The sequence below is a fragment of the Apostichopus japonicus genome, chromosome 14 (genome assembly GCF_037975245.1).
Source record: "Apostichopus japonicus isolate 1M-3 chromosome 14, ASM3797524v1, whole genome shotgun sequence".
Taxonomy (NCBI): Eukaryota; Metazoa; Echinodermata; class Holothuroidea; order Aspidochirotida; family Stichopodidae; genus Apostichopus; species Apostichopus japonicus.
This window is the reverse complement of record NC_092574.1, coordinates 20,567,679-20,582,903: the sequence shown is the minus strand read 5'-3', so window position 1 is coordinate 20,582,903 and position 15,225 is coordinate 20,567,679. Positions and strand designations below refer to the sequence as shown.

The window sequence follows — 15,225 nt, the reverse complement described above, 5'->3', positions numbered from 1 at the left end:
GTTCATTTCAGTATTTTCTTGGGCGGGTGTTTGGGTGCGCGTGTGTGTGTGAAGGGGAAGGAACGTAGAAGGTGCCAAGATTGCAAACTTAGTGTTTTAAAAATGTAATTTATTAACGCACGAACATGATGTTTAATGTCATATCGTCACTTTTGGAATGTCACATCCTTCAGCATAGTGAGTAATATCCAACGTTATATCTTAACGATATTTAAATGAATGAATGATTGAATTTCGCTACCTTAGTTTAGAACTATGGAAGAATCTATATTTTAGTGCACGTGGTACATTAGATCGGAACCCGCAGTAATTTCTATATTCTATTTTCTTTATATATATATATATATATATATATATATATATATATATATATATATATATATATATATATATATATATATATATATATATATATATATAAGCATATATATATACAGCCAGTGGAGGCTGGAAGTTTTTCACTGTTCTTGATTTTCCAACTCATTACGATTTCATTACGATGAATATATTTGTTTATCTGTGTATATATATGTGTGTATGAAAATAGTATCAAAACAAACAATGAGATGAGAAATGAATTCTCCTTTCTGTTTAAACTTGTATTCACTCAAATCCATATATTATAATGCATTAATGACGATTGTATTGAGTTGTTGACAATACCATTCTCGATTTTATACAGTCATTTTTTTTTTTACATTGGTCATGCCTTCTGTTGCCATAGCAACATCAATTGATAATGTCAAATTGTTTTGATTCTGTACACCATTTGACTCTTTAAGTCCTTTCAATAGAGTATGCTGAACAATCACACAAAGTATACCGTAATAAAAATATGATGGCAAAATTATTCATGCAGATAAAAACGACTTATGATATATATGTACATATATGGACATCTTAATTTCAAACGAATAGGCCTATATAAATATTACTTCAAGTTCAGCCGTAAAGGCGTTAATCTTGTATGAGGTCAAAGGTTAAAGAGGTTAACTGCTCTTAACTTACAACGGTATATCATACAACATTCATAGAATATTTCTCGAAACAGCTTGGTCTAGAACGATTATGAAATCACTTATATGACTTTGGAATCTCGAAACTTACACTTTGTTCTGTCAAAAACTGTGAATTTTCTTTTTTTAAAGTCACCTCTTTACTATCTACTATTGATAAACGAAGAACTGAGAGAGGCTCGTAAATGAACAGCATTTTTTCCATGTCACATAAATTGGAACTCGGGGTATTTTTTACTTTTGTTATAACCGGGTGTGACTCTCGAGAAAGACTATTTCCACTTGATATCTTACCTGAAAATCTAACTTATCGAGTGTTACAAGAACCTGTTTGTGATTGGTACAGGGTACATGTCATCTGAGGTCGAAAGAAAATCTTCAAAGTGTGAAAACACTTAAAGCCGTAACTCAAAACGAAGTTAGTATGTAGATGAACCTCCGACAGCGACATATCCTAATGGTTTGGTGATATAGTGCATGCAGAGGTCTATATTTTAAAATGCATTCTACAACTCAACTCCTTTAAATGAGATCTTCTGAGCCTGACACCTGCAGTGCTTCGTGTCTCACATGGCACTTTCAGAAGTTAACTTATTGATTTGACATGAAAAACCAATTGTCAGTTATGTTGAGCAGAGTGCAACGTTAAATATATACCATGTATTGGGATTATACTCTAAGAAGCATATACCTTATGAAAGTGAACATTCATACGATATGACTATTGTAAAAAAAAAACCTTTCTGATCAACTCTGGAAGTTGATAATGAAATAAAAAGGAAAAAAGAAAAGAAAAGAGAGTATTCATGAAGTGTCCATCATGACAAACGTATCCTTTAACTACTAGTTGTCTGGTTGATTCAGTTTAATGTATATGGGTAGTGTGCTACTGTTACCACAACAGTTACTTCAAATCTGACTATTTTCCTTGTAATGGTTTCTTCAAAACCAGTTTTTACAGACTCCATAAATAAATACAACTTTCACAAACATTATCGTTATCACTAGTGGGCAGAGGAGAGGGAGACAGGAGGGTGGGAGGGGAGAGGGGGTGTGGGGGGTATTCACTAATAAGATTGAAATACACTGTTTGATGAAACCTATGTGAAATAATCATCTATATAGCTAGACTAGATATACCACGCACCAGCAATAGGCACGCGTTTGCGGTCGTGCATCGCTCGCGGTTTAACCGCCGCTCTGCATGCCAACAGCGTCACTTCTAGTACCTAGGTCCATTTAAGGACATTTTCCGGGGACAATGGTTTAACGTTTCAGGTGTATGAACACACTATACTGTAATTGTGGAATATAGTTCATGTTAGCTGTTCTTATAACTGTATAATACCACAAATCAGCTAACGTAGGATATAAGAGGCCCTTAAAACAAAAGGGATGCCTTAGAAATCTTTGTTGTAAAAGGTCGGTTGTTGTATCACGAAGACATGGACATATTACAATGACATATTCATAGACATAAGGGTCAGGATATATATCCATACTTTTGAGGACATATTACAGGACATATACGGTCATATCCAAGTCAGGGAAGGAAATATGAATAATTTACTCGGTGGGCAGCATTCATTGATTTACCCACCTATTTTGTAATTTACTCGGTGGGTATAAGATTGAATAAGCTGATTTTCCATGCATTTAAATATAGTAATTATAAAATCCTTCGACAAATTCAGACTTATCATTTTTCATTTAATCCAGGTGACAATACCTTAACACCACTTTTTGTCCATTTCACCAATACCAAAAATATGTAAATAATAAACTTGACGTATGTAATATGCATATATGAATAATTCTCTTTCTTATACTTGTGACAGGCCCCGGTGTTTTGATTGTTGTTGTACATATCTTTGATATAACAATCTTGTGGGAAACATTAATTAATGGGTTAAATTAATTTCCTCGCTGGACTCACAAATGTATTTTACTGAGTGGGAAATTACCCACCCAACTAAGTATCTTGTTTATATTCCCTGTAACATGTGTTGTCAGTTCAATTTAGACTGTCATACTTTCGTACAACATAATATCACATGTATTACTTACTTACTATATTTAAAGAACAGTACCAATTCCGCGACGTAACGACTTTTTATAAACAGAGCACCTGCAGGCCGACCGTGATAAAAAGGTCATTAATTCGTTTGCATTTATCGTCATCAAAATTAGAATACTTTCATCTGTACAATAATTGAATACTTACAACTGGTTTAAAGATTAGCATGGACAGCTGGACAATTACTAAGACGTGTTTCCTATATAGACCTTTATATATACTACCCTTATAGTTTAATTATAATAGTCAGACTATATACACTGTCACATGTAGTTACCATGGTTACAGCAACCCAAGTTTGTAAAGAATGTTCAGTGTGCATATTTTTGGTGATTCGATTTCGGACTTTTTTTTCTGACAACTATCACATGTAGTTACCATGGTTACAACAACCCAAGTTCGTAAAGAATTACAGTCAATATTTAGTATAAGATACTCTTAAAATTCTATTAATGGTCACTCATGAACAAACTTCAGAAAATATTTTACTGCCACCTCCAACCCCCCCCCGCCCCTGCCCCCTACTGAGGCACATTCGTTGTCCCGTATCTGAACCACTCCTCATGAAGTGTATGTGAATAACTAGAAGAATAAGAAATTTCCAGAAAGTACATTTGAGAGAACATTTAGCAATGTTTAACATTCTAAAAGTTATACTGAGGACCTTCAAGTCTAAAAGTTAATGTAACAAATTTTACAATTACTCCGTTCAGTTTACATCATCTAATACGAAATCAAGTTCTATATGCAGCGTTGTATTACCTTCCAAGGATGACATATAAGTACAAAAACCAGTCTACATGTTGTTAGCTCTTTACTCTAAAGTGTATATTGGCTTATTGTTTCGCCCGTTAATTAACATGTTCAAATATTAAAAGCGCCTCTATAGGGTGGAAAAAGGCGCTTGGGCACCGCTCCTATAAACTGATACCTCAAAAGGACAACACATTCTAAATCCAATAGCTTTAGTCCTCACCCCCCCCCCCCCCGTATTTTTCATGTTCGTTGTCGTATTCCCCTATGTATTGTTAATGTCCATCTAGCAGACACCCTTGAGTAGGATAATATATGGGCAGAACATCCTCACATGTCGGGATGTGAGAGGTTTTTAACAGTATAACATGAACACCACCTGTGTAATTTCATAGTACAAGCACGCAAACACGATGACCAAAACCCTTCAGACGATTAGGTTGGTTAAAACTCTCTCTTTTTTCTTTCCTTTTCGTTTTCTTCTGTAAGTTAAAGACGCGCCTCTCCGGTCTCATGAGAACTCTTACGGACGACATTCAATGAACCGTTCTTCGTGTGTGAGATGTTACTTCCTGTACGAGACGATATGTGATATCTGCCATGCCTCTGTGATTCGTATTTTAACCGCCTCTCAAATCTCTGTCCGTACATCAGGGGCTTCCAAAGGTTGACGAGTTCGGCGCGGAAAATTGGACTCATAAATAAGTAAATAATGGTACTGATCACTGAGTTCAACATGGCTACACTTTCGACGATGAAATAAGTCGATAGAAGTGACTCGTCGTCACCTGCTCCCGAAGAATCGAACTGTAAGGCGAGATTATAACAATAATATGGCGCCCAACAGAAGAAGAACGCGACCACGACCGTGATCAATGTCGGGATGGTCTTCCGTTTGCGGATCAAACTGATCTCCCGGTTCTGGTCGGTCTGGTTTCCCGGCAATGTCCGATGGAACCATAACCGTTGGGCGATGCTGAAGTAAATAAAGCCCATGAGGAAGAAAGGCAGCAAGAACTCGGTAACAGTAATGAAACACACGTACGCTTTAGCGAGTCTTCTGTCGAACCAGTGTTCCTGGCAAAGGTTAACTTGGCGCCCGCCATGGGTCCCTGATTGCACGCCGGCGAATAGCGGTGTCGGTAGGGCCACGAGAAAAGACACGACCCATATCGCAACGATGATGAACAATAGTGTTGACTTCTTTAGACGTGGTCGGAGTGGCCAGAAGATACCGATAAATCTGCCAGAAATTGAAGAAATGAAAACTGATTAGGCTAAAGAGATTTTTACACTTACGTCTCTTCTTGTATCTCATTTTACGCTAACATAAACCATGGACCCATATAATACCAAATAATACCAAATAAACCACGCATTTGTTTTTCTCTTCCATCTTTCTTTCTTGTTTGCCTTTATTCGCTTCTTTAATATTATTGTTGTTGTTGTTGTATTAAAATGTAAAATCGAATATGTATATGTAAAGTTATGAAACCCCGTTTTTATTCTTGCCAAGCATGATACGGTGCACAGACTAAGACAAAAGCGAGAGAAGAGTCACATTAAGAAAGGAAATGAACGTTTAAATATTAAATAACTCTCGTTAGGGCTTCAATCAATATATATTCGCGCTTCAGAAATGTCAATAAAACTGTAGTGATTTGAACCATTTATATCGATGGACAAATTATTTCGATTAATATATTACCTTATTATTTAAGCTAATAAAGGCTGAGAAATCCGCGACCCGTCTCAGATTTATGATGGTTTATAGATTTATAGAAAAACATTTAGACGATCATTCGCAGAATCAACATTGACCAAGCATAAATATGAGGTTTTGGTATCTCAAGCAAACTTACCCAATCCTCCCTCCTTCCCATTCCCACACAAATGAAAAGGACCTATACGAAAAATTCTGCATATATAGCAGTTTTTCGTATAGGATGAAGAGTATAGGCTGATTTGAAGCCTATATATGTATATATATGTAGTGCAAAATACTGTGATAGGATAGCCAAGATCATCCATACTTTCTTCGAATGAACTTGCATCCTAGATACTTGGGTCAGTTTTCACGACCATAGACCTATAATTTATTTATGAGTTTATCGCTACCAGAGGATAATGATTGTAAGGTTCAACGTCCACACCGATGGTGGCTGAGGGATTTCAATTTTAATTTAATTCCCATCAAACCTTCCGCAATGCATCGTCCTCCATATGGGAATGCCATTATGATGAAGGGTGTCTATTAACCAATATGTGTGCTGCGTATAGTATCACATACAGCTATGCAATAAACACCTTCCTATATAGCCTAGCAGACTTGTCAGTACAAGTTGTCTCAAATAAGCAATAAAAACTTTTTATGGAGGGATATGCCCCACCTCTTTTGGCACTGTGATAGGGTTACGAGTTTTTGGAATGCTATAATTTCATGTTGTTTTCTTCACAACCGAATATTTTTCAAAATTATTTCTTTTTGGCTTTTTGGACAAACATTTGATTTTTTTTTCAAACTACATGCTAAATATTTCACTTACAAAATGTAAAATGCAAGAAATCAGTCCGAGCCGCGCTCAGTTTAATAGCGCTGTAGATTTTATCCTTAGTGTTGAGAAACATATTGCATTGAAAAACCACTATTTCCATATAATAATAATAACAATATTACGACTTATAATGCGCACACACCACTCAAAGAATGTTCATGGAGCAATTGACAATTAGAAATGATACAAATAATACAAAATAGTACAAAACAATGACAGAAGAAAAAATAATGGTTCAAGATTATATAAAAGCTTCTGTCATTAAGTGGGATTTGATGCTCTTCTTAAAGTTAGAGAGAGTAGCTGCTTGTCTGATTTTTAAGGGGAGTTGGTTCCATAAACGAGGGGCAGAAACAATAAATGACCTTCCACCCCCCCCCAAGAATGTTTGGACTTAATTTCAGATAATAAAAATTGAGAGCTGGATCTGGATCGCCATATGTACAATAAATTAAAAGATTTTGCAAAAGGTATGTATGATAGTATGTATGTATGTATGTATATGTGATCTTCCCGCAAGCAGGAACTCGCGAAAGAAGCCATGGAGGCTTGTAGACTCGCAAGCTGACCGAAGCCAATCTCTCGGCACACATCCATTTAACGTCCATGTCGGGAAGTTGTTATTGAACAACACCCTTGCCAGACGACACACATTGCTGTCGGCGGGGAATCGAACCGGGGATCTCATGATTGGGAGACGCCGGCGCTAACCACTAGGCTATACACTCCGCCTGGGTATATAGTATATAAAAAAACTATCGTTAAGTATATTCGTTTATCATTCTCTATTTACATTGTTTTATTCCACTATTTGTGTTATGTTTAACATGTATATATGCTCAATATCTAGACTGAAAATAAAATGAACCCCCAAAAAATGTATGTTTGTTTGCTTGCTTGTTCGTTTGTGTGAATACACTATCACCTTGATGATTAAAGAGTTCTTGTTGTTAAAACGTTAAATCAACAATGGAAGGAAGGTTGGAAAAAATATTGTAATCAACTTTGAAAGAACAAAGAAGTTGTAGACTTTAGGTCTGAACCTGTGACCTGTGACCTCAGGACACAAACCCTATATAGATACTCTATATGCTTTCTGAGCTACCCATGCCGTTATAGCCGCCTGTTAGTTGGGTGGTGACCTTATATAGCGATGTCATAGGTGTAATGGAAATATCAGTAAAACAACCCCCGCCCCCCCCCATCACATGTCCTACCAACTGACCTCGGCAGTTGTTTGGTCACAGCCCCTCAGATCAGGATGCTTTACTATTTATTGTTATTAATTCGTTTCAAGCAGACAAAACTGTTTATGACATGAATCAATTTCTGCAATATCTTCACCAGACACCTAAACCCTTCGAGATTTAATATAAAAGGAAAAAAAAAGACTGCTTTGTAAGATCTTACACCATATAACCCTTCAGAAAGCTGTTTCATTGAAACTGAGGACAAAAAATTCTGGATTCCTGTAAATAATATGCTTTTTAGTGTTAATTGTGTAAATAAAACCAAGTTTGAACTCACATATATCTTTCCCATATCACAGTATAGCAGTCTAGTAGACGACGTGAGAGTTCAACTAAATTCTGGTTTTGATCCGTTTCGTTTTGAAATTTACTGGCTAAAATCCTCGCTATATCAAACATAAATCTCTAAGTCTGTTAAATGTCATCCATAACGTAATTGTATCAGTCGCCAATGAAAAGATACTTCATGAATTTTTATAGAGAGAACTTGACATTTTTTTTTGTCTGATCCTGAGGGTTCAACATTTTCTTAGTTTCACATGGACACATAGTACATATCATAACGAAGTACAGCAGCACGTGACTTCAGAAAACGAACTCTAACTAACCATGAAATTAGCGAAAAGGGGTTTGATTTATGGGATTTTCCGTGATGAGCTCTCTGACTCCTTCTTTGATGATGAACATGAGAGATGCAGAGAGACGCCGTAATGATTTCCCTCCATCGATCACTCTTGCAAGTAATATTTTCTTACATCATTTTATAGGGGATATTCCCGGATTTTTTTTTTAAACTCATGAAATGCAATTACGTGTATACACAGACAGAAAGCAAATTTTAGGATAAATATATTTAAAAAAAAATGAAAATGCTTTCGAAACTGAACATTATATAGACATCATTTAACAATTGTAAAGGCTAGGCTTGAAATGAACATGAAGGTCATTCCTTCTTCTATATCAGCCGTTTTTTTTTTAAATACATTTTTTTTAAAACAAATTTCGATACGACTGGTATACGACACCGATGCCCCCCCACCCCACCCCACCCCGTGCTAAAAGTAACAATTGTAAGGCTAGGTTTGACATGAAGGTCATTCTTTTTCTATATCAACAGGGTTTTTGAGTTTAAACAAAGTTAAGGAATCATACACAGGTCTATATTAGCATATAGAACTAAAAATTACAAGGTTATTCGTACTGTAAAGTCTACTCAGTAAAGAGCGAATTTAAAGGAATATGAATGTAAGATCTATATTTCATAAAATTATTTACAGTCAAAAATGTATTTAGTTCTGCATTTTGTAAGCATAATTTGGGGGAGAACTGTATTTAGGTTAGACGTGATGCATTTATGAAATAGAAAAATGTTGTTAATATTCATAGTCGGTAATAGAACTGTATTGGCTTAATCGATCGGTAACAAAATAATGTAATACAGCAAAAGGGATATCAGTATTTCTGTTATCGTAATGGCGTATGCAGGGGGGTGGGGCGGTCGGCTGTGGGGCAAGGCAACAGGGATAAAACATACAGCCTGGGGACTCTCGCGCGTTTGGTATGTTTAGCACAACTTTGGGGTTATTATAGACTTAATTTATAGTTTAAATATTCTTCAATATTCACCACTTGACGCCTGAACATTTCATACACCCGGATCGGATATCCCATTATGGTTCACTACAGAGCACTTCACGGAAGTGCTATGGCATGCCAAATGCTCAATAAATAGATCTACCGGGTCGATAAACTCCGGTTTGATCTAATACTTCAGGACTTCGCTTGCCATTGACTATATATAAAGTCCATATGGCTTGGAAGACTATGGACTACCAGATACTTTCATCTGTTTTTTTTCATGAATGGGCCCAATTTATTACCCAAAAAATATGGTACCGCCCCTCCCCCTCCTCCTTCAAAAATATGGTTTCACAAAAAAATGTCGTAAAATTCGCCGTAAAATGCAGATTTAAGCTGCATGGACTTACAACAATAATAATCCCGTTCTACAAGTGAACCTCGTATAGACTTGACACCCCAGACGCCATTATGGATATAAATAAAATCTCTGAAACATTAATAAAAGAACCTTAGAAGTAATGTGTCGTGGTATGATTGATGGTATGTATACTGAGCAAGTCAACCTCCGGATTTACCATTAAACCCCAAACTGTTATAAAGAGGGCATAAAGAGGGCATAAAGAGGCGTAAAGAGGCATTTAGTCTTCTGTCGCTGGAGTCGATATCAAATCCGGCAATGGTATTAAACAAAAACAAAACAAAAACATTTAAATAATAAGAGAGTAGGTTCACTGTCTATAGTAGAGCAATGATAAGCTTCTTGCGTTTTGTATGCAATTTTACCTAAATCCAATATCAAGTTTCAACTCAAATTGAGACGGGAATTAATGGATGACATTATTTATATATTTAAAAAACCTGTTTTTCAAAATGTTTTTTTTCACATAAAGATTAATGAGTGAGTTATTATAATAAAGATGGATTTGATCATGAACATTCCGTTGCCCAGACACTTTCCACATTAGTGTAAACCACATGTAATACAAGAAAGGGGGGGGGGATATACAGTGTACCATCCTCTTTGTATAATAATTGTGGAAATTACACCTCTTAAATGCTAGGCAATTATTTGCACAAAATTAAATTGGCACACCAGCTATATACCCCTTTGCGATACAGTGTACACCCGAGTGTACTCATAGCTCGTACATTAACTACTACTGCTCATGTCCTGTAACACATGTGTTACACATGTTTACGAACACAAAGTAGTAATTACTGATGCACGGGTGTGGAACATGAATATTAGTTGCTGTACCGACCATAAGTGCGAGACCTTTACTGTGCGATTCTAAAACGAAGTGTTATCATTCTAGTCGTTTTATGCTATAAGTAAAGGCCTTATGGATATACCCGAACATGGCCTTTCTTCTTTCTCGGCATGACGAATAGGCGTAATTTAAAGAGAGGTGTGAACTGGAATCAAGAGGTACCGTACCTCCTGTACTTCAAACACATTGCTAATACAGTCACTATACTGTTGCCACTTGTAACACATGTTACTACTGCTCATGTCCCACAACTGTACAATAGCTAAGAGTATCAGCTGATATGTATCAGCTGATTACAGACTGGCTGTTTGTTTGTTGCAGCTCATTATTCCCTTCATTCAAATTAGACACATATTATACATAGACCTCCATGGTATAGATTTAGGTACACTGAATACTTACCGATGTGTGTGTGTTTACTTCAGTTTTCTTTTATAAGTACACAAGATTGGAGAGATAGATGCGGTTTGGGGGGGGGGGGGGTTCCAAATATATTTGCAACAAATTATATTAATGACATTTACAAACAGCCGATCCAAAATCTTTTAACGGTGTGACAACATCTGTATGCTAAATTATGCCGTTTTTAATGAAAGCAGTTATTTTCCAATATACCAATATAATTATATAACCTTCTACTTCACCGATTTGTCAAGATCGCCTGCAGTAGCATCGAAGTTGGAGCTTAGACAGCTTGTGAAAGTGTTATCAAAACGTTGTCAAATTCATATCACTTATACAATCGAAAATATTAATGAAGCCAATCGATTGTAAATTTGTATCTTGATCACATATTTTTGTCATTCATATTGCGGCATAGATTAGACTCAATTTGGGTTTCTTTGATTGGGGATTTAAACACGTTAAACCTTTGGCGTACAATTTTCTTCTCTTTTCTTCTCTGGTTTTCCTTTCTCTCTTTCTGTAAGTTTGAAGTTTTAAGGGAGAAATCTATGCCGCCTATAGTATATATATACAAGCAGCTATCAGGGAACACCAAAGGCAACGTTTTTTTGTCGTAAAAATTGTGTGGGCACAAGGAAAGGTTTCTTGAGGCTTATGTTTCAGACGTAAGCAAATTTATCACAGGTGTTACCTATAAGCTACGGTAATTCATTTTACGACTGTTAACTGTCTTGCCCAAAAAGAGAGAGGGAGAGAGTGAGAAAGAAAAAAAGGTCGTCAATAAGTCCCTGATTCGATCGCAAGTCTTATAAAATATAGCGCACGACTTAAAGGGTAACTTAGACATTGTGACAATTTCTAGATCTACAGATACAGTGACAAAGTGTCTAAAGTTATAGACAGAGCAGCGCGATTTTAAGATCTGATTAATGTGAATTTAGCATTGGTAAAACCTCCCCTTTTCAACACCTCCCTCCCTCCCACACCCTCCCCCCCCCCCAACTCATCCTTCCCAAGTGAAGCCTTATTTCTCACTGCAACCATCGTTACTTGGTACCTTATGCATATAAGTTCATTATTTAACTTCCTTGCACGTTGAATGTTACCCACATTTAACCCCCTCCCTCAACCCTCTTCCAAACCCAACGGCATTCCCGTCGCAGCATTCATGTTATTTGAAAAATTTCTTGTAAACATATCTTATAACACATGCATTCTCCTCGTAAAATTGGAGTGTTTACTGACAACAGAACCAAGGAATGAATTAGAAAGATCTGATATGAGGGAGATGTTTGTTATGTAAGTTAAGTTCTTTAAGGAAACAAGAGTTCCGCTGGTGGCCAGGGCATACTATTTTAATTGCGTTGTTTTGTACTTCCGTTGATGTTTGTGAAGATGTCTAATTTTAGAAAGTAAGAGAAGTTGTAAACGGACATAAAGATTCAAATGCGAAACAGTAAAATGTCTTTAAGGTATTGAGAGAATGATCGGGATGACACGGTGAAAGAAACAAGAAGAGGCCTTTATACCAACCTAACGTGCTTTAGACACGTACACATTTATCAGTGTGCAAAACTGATATCACACCTGTTTGCTCCAAGTTCACTTTTGGTACGAAAGGTGGCAACTTCAACTGTCAATATCTAAAAAACGGTACATTGGAATTGAATGCAAATTTCACCAGAATGCTTAGATTATGTTCCTTTTTAACATATCAAAAATTTTGACCTGGACTTTTCTTTTAAAGAATGAATGATATTGCTGCAGTGTTTTATAATTCGCTTGACATCAAGCATATGACTTGACTATAATATTGGATCTAAAGTTCTTCTCATATCTTCTTCAATCTTATTCCAATTTAACCTAATTGGTAGACCATTCAACTGACATAGAACGTTATACCTGTGGGCATAGGACTAGGGTCAATAGCTAATCGGATTAAGACAATGTCACTGAGTAGTTCGACTCATTCAAGGAGTAGATAATCTGCTAATCGCTCATTAATGTTAACTTTAACATAGCACTTGCTTGTCGCAGCCTATACATTCCAAACCGAGTATCAAATTGAATATTATATACCCGCAGAATTGTGTTTAGCTATTCTGGGTTACGAAATACAACGATGCCGGCCTCATCAATCTCACCCATCACCCCCACCCATGCCCCATCGTCCAAGCCCGCCCCTCCACTCCCTACTAATCTATGTTCTCTCGGTTAATACGATCTCAGTGCATCGCTAGCGTCACGCATAGCCAGAAGGGGAAATGAAAATTTCTGACGGGCGATATCGGTGAGATAACTGACCTAGGGGCCCGACCTGGCACTGAGTGCTTGCTTGAGAATAATCCGGATAATTCAAACTTAAAGCAGATTAATTTTACATCTTTCATTTGAATATTATACAAATATTTGCAAAGCCAGAACAAAATTCATTTCAGAAATCAGAGTAAAATTCGTTATTAATGTGAAGGGCCCGACACTAAATCGATCATCAGAAAGTGATCAAACAACTACCGACGAGTGTGGGGGACGTTTACATTAAGATATGTTATCTATATATTTAATGGATAAATTTGAATTCCATTTTTCATTTCCCTTCTCTGAAATTTCCTGTATATGTAGTGTTTTGGCACTAAGCGTATAAATGTAATTGATAAAACATCATAAATAATTCCTTATCTTTTGTTTTAGTATCGTTTTGATGTCATAATATATGGCTTTACTTTAGACATAGGCATGTCTCAGGACTTCCTCTGTGTCCTCTCGTTTTACTGTTTGTAACTTTCCGCTCAACTTGGTTCATGTTATTTGAAAACCTACCTGTTTTTCACGGAATAAAAAAAAAAAAAAAAAAAAAAAAAAACCCTAAATGTGACCCCTGTTTTTCAATCTTCTCTGCAAGATATCAATTCCTCTTTATGTTTATGTTACAACAGTTCAACCCTCTCATCGGGGAACATAGGCTATCAAAAGGGCTTCATTAATGTCGATGGATCCTTAGCTGTATCGTATAATGAAGAAAAAGGCATGGAACGCCGATTTGATTTACGGCGGTTCTTACTGGGGTATCACTGGGGTCCTTAGTACCCTGGTTAGATATGTCATTCTTCAGTTCGTTATTCAAAGGATGTTTTCATAGATCTTCGTTTATAAGGGAAAGAAACGTAATTAAAAAACAATAAGACGAGGTGCCGTTTTTGATGCGAAGGTCGAACGGAAGGAACAGTGAATGGATGACTCTATAGGTACAAAATTATTAAATTTGTATATACTGTTGTCCATTATTGGATCATACTGCTATCAGTCTCGGCTTGTATGTACTCCTGACCACTTTTGATTTTTTTTTTAGAAAGGGCCTTTTGAATATCCGAGGGTCATTAATTAAAGTGGCTGATTTACGTAGTCTAACACAGAGACAAGTATGTCAGATCCTCAGACTCAACACAAACTCAATGGGGGAAAGTAAAACTGTATGAACTCAAATAACATGTTTACAAATCATTACCAATGTGTCCATGCGGCAGCGGTACTGTGGGGAGGGGGTTATGGTATGGTATGGTAGGGTAGACGAGGCTAGGGTAATAAAATCGAACGGACGGACGGACGGACAGAGGACGGACGGACTGACTGACAGACGAAATAATGAATAATCGACACTTACCTATCGACGGCTATGACCAAGAGTGTATTTACCGAGACGTAGAGAGAGACGATCTGAAGCGTCGCGACTAATATGCATAATACTTCACCTCCGACCCAGGTCATCCGAAGAAAATAGACCAGTTTTATTGGGACACAAATGATGGCCACAATGACATCCGAAACAGCCAAGTTTGCTATCAACAGGTTCGTCACTGATCGGAGTCTCTGATGACGTAATATCAACACGCAAAGAAAGGTATCTCCTATCCCACAGACAACGAAGTTAAGTGTAAAAGATACGGTGAGAAACATCTTAACAGAAAGATTCCTTTCCAGGTAAGGACTGACTGGAACCGATGAACCATAGTAGTCGCTAGCCATAGACGATCCATTGTAGTCAAAAAGGTCCTTCCCGGACGACATCATATCGTAATTTATCGACGCCATGTTGCTACCCAGGTAGTATACACTTTAATGCGTAAGAAAAAAGAAATGATCTCACTTTTCATCACAATGTAACGGATAATGTTTTTGTTCTTTTAAAATCGGGAAGAATATGTTCAGTGTCTGTAGGTTGTCAAGCTTTCTTTAATCCATAACGCACGGATCCTGGTATATAGAAAGTCAATCAAGACTGAGAAATCTGCAAAGGAAAGAAAAGATATAAGATTAAAT

The 15,225-nt window shown here is 36.8% G+C and overlaps 1 protein-coding gene across 4 annotated transcripts in view; it reads right to left on the bottom strand.

The window, feature by feature from the left end:
* Positions 1–574: 574 nt before the first annotated feature.
* Positions 575–15,225, bottom strand: part of LOC139979560 (prokineticin receptor 2-like) — a 46,830-nt gene continuing 32,179 nt past the window's right edge. For all 4 annotated transcript variants that reach the window (XM_071990494.1, XM_071990496.1, XM_071990497.1 and 1 more), the window contains exons 2-3: positions 14,570–15,193; positions 575–5,089 (exon numbers count right to left, since the gene is read on the bottom strand). In XM_071990494.1, the coding sequence (XP_071846595.1) occupies positions 4,336–5,089; positions 14,570–14,997 (1,182 nt within the window). In that variant the 5' untranslated portion in view covers positions 14,998–15,193 and the 3' untranslated portion in view covers positions 575–4,335. The remainder of the gene's footprint in view (positions 5,090–14,569; positions 15,194–15,225) is intronic.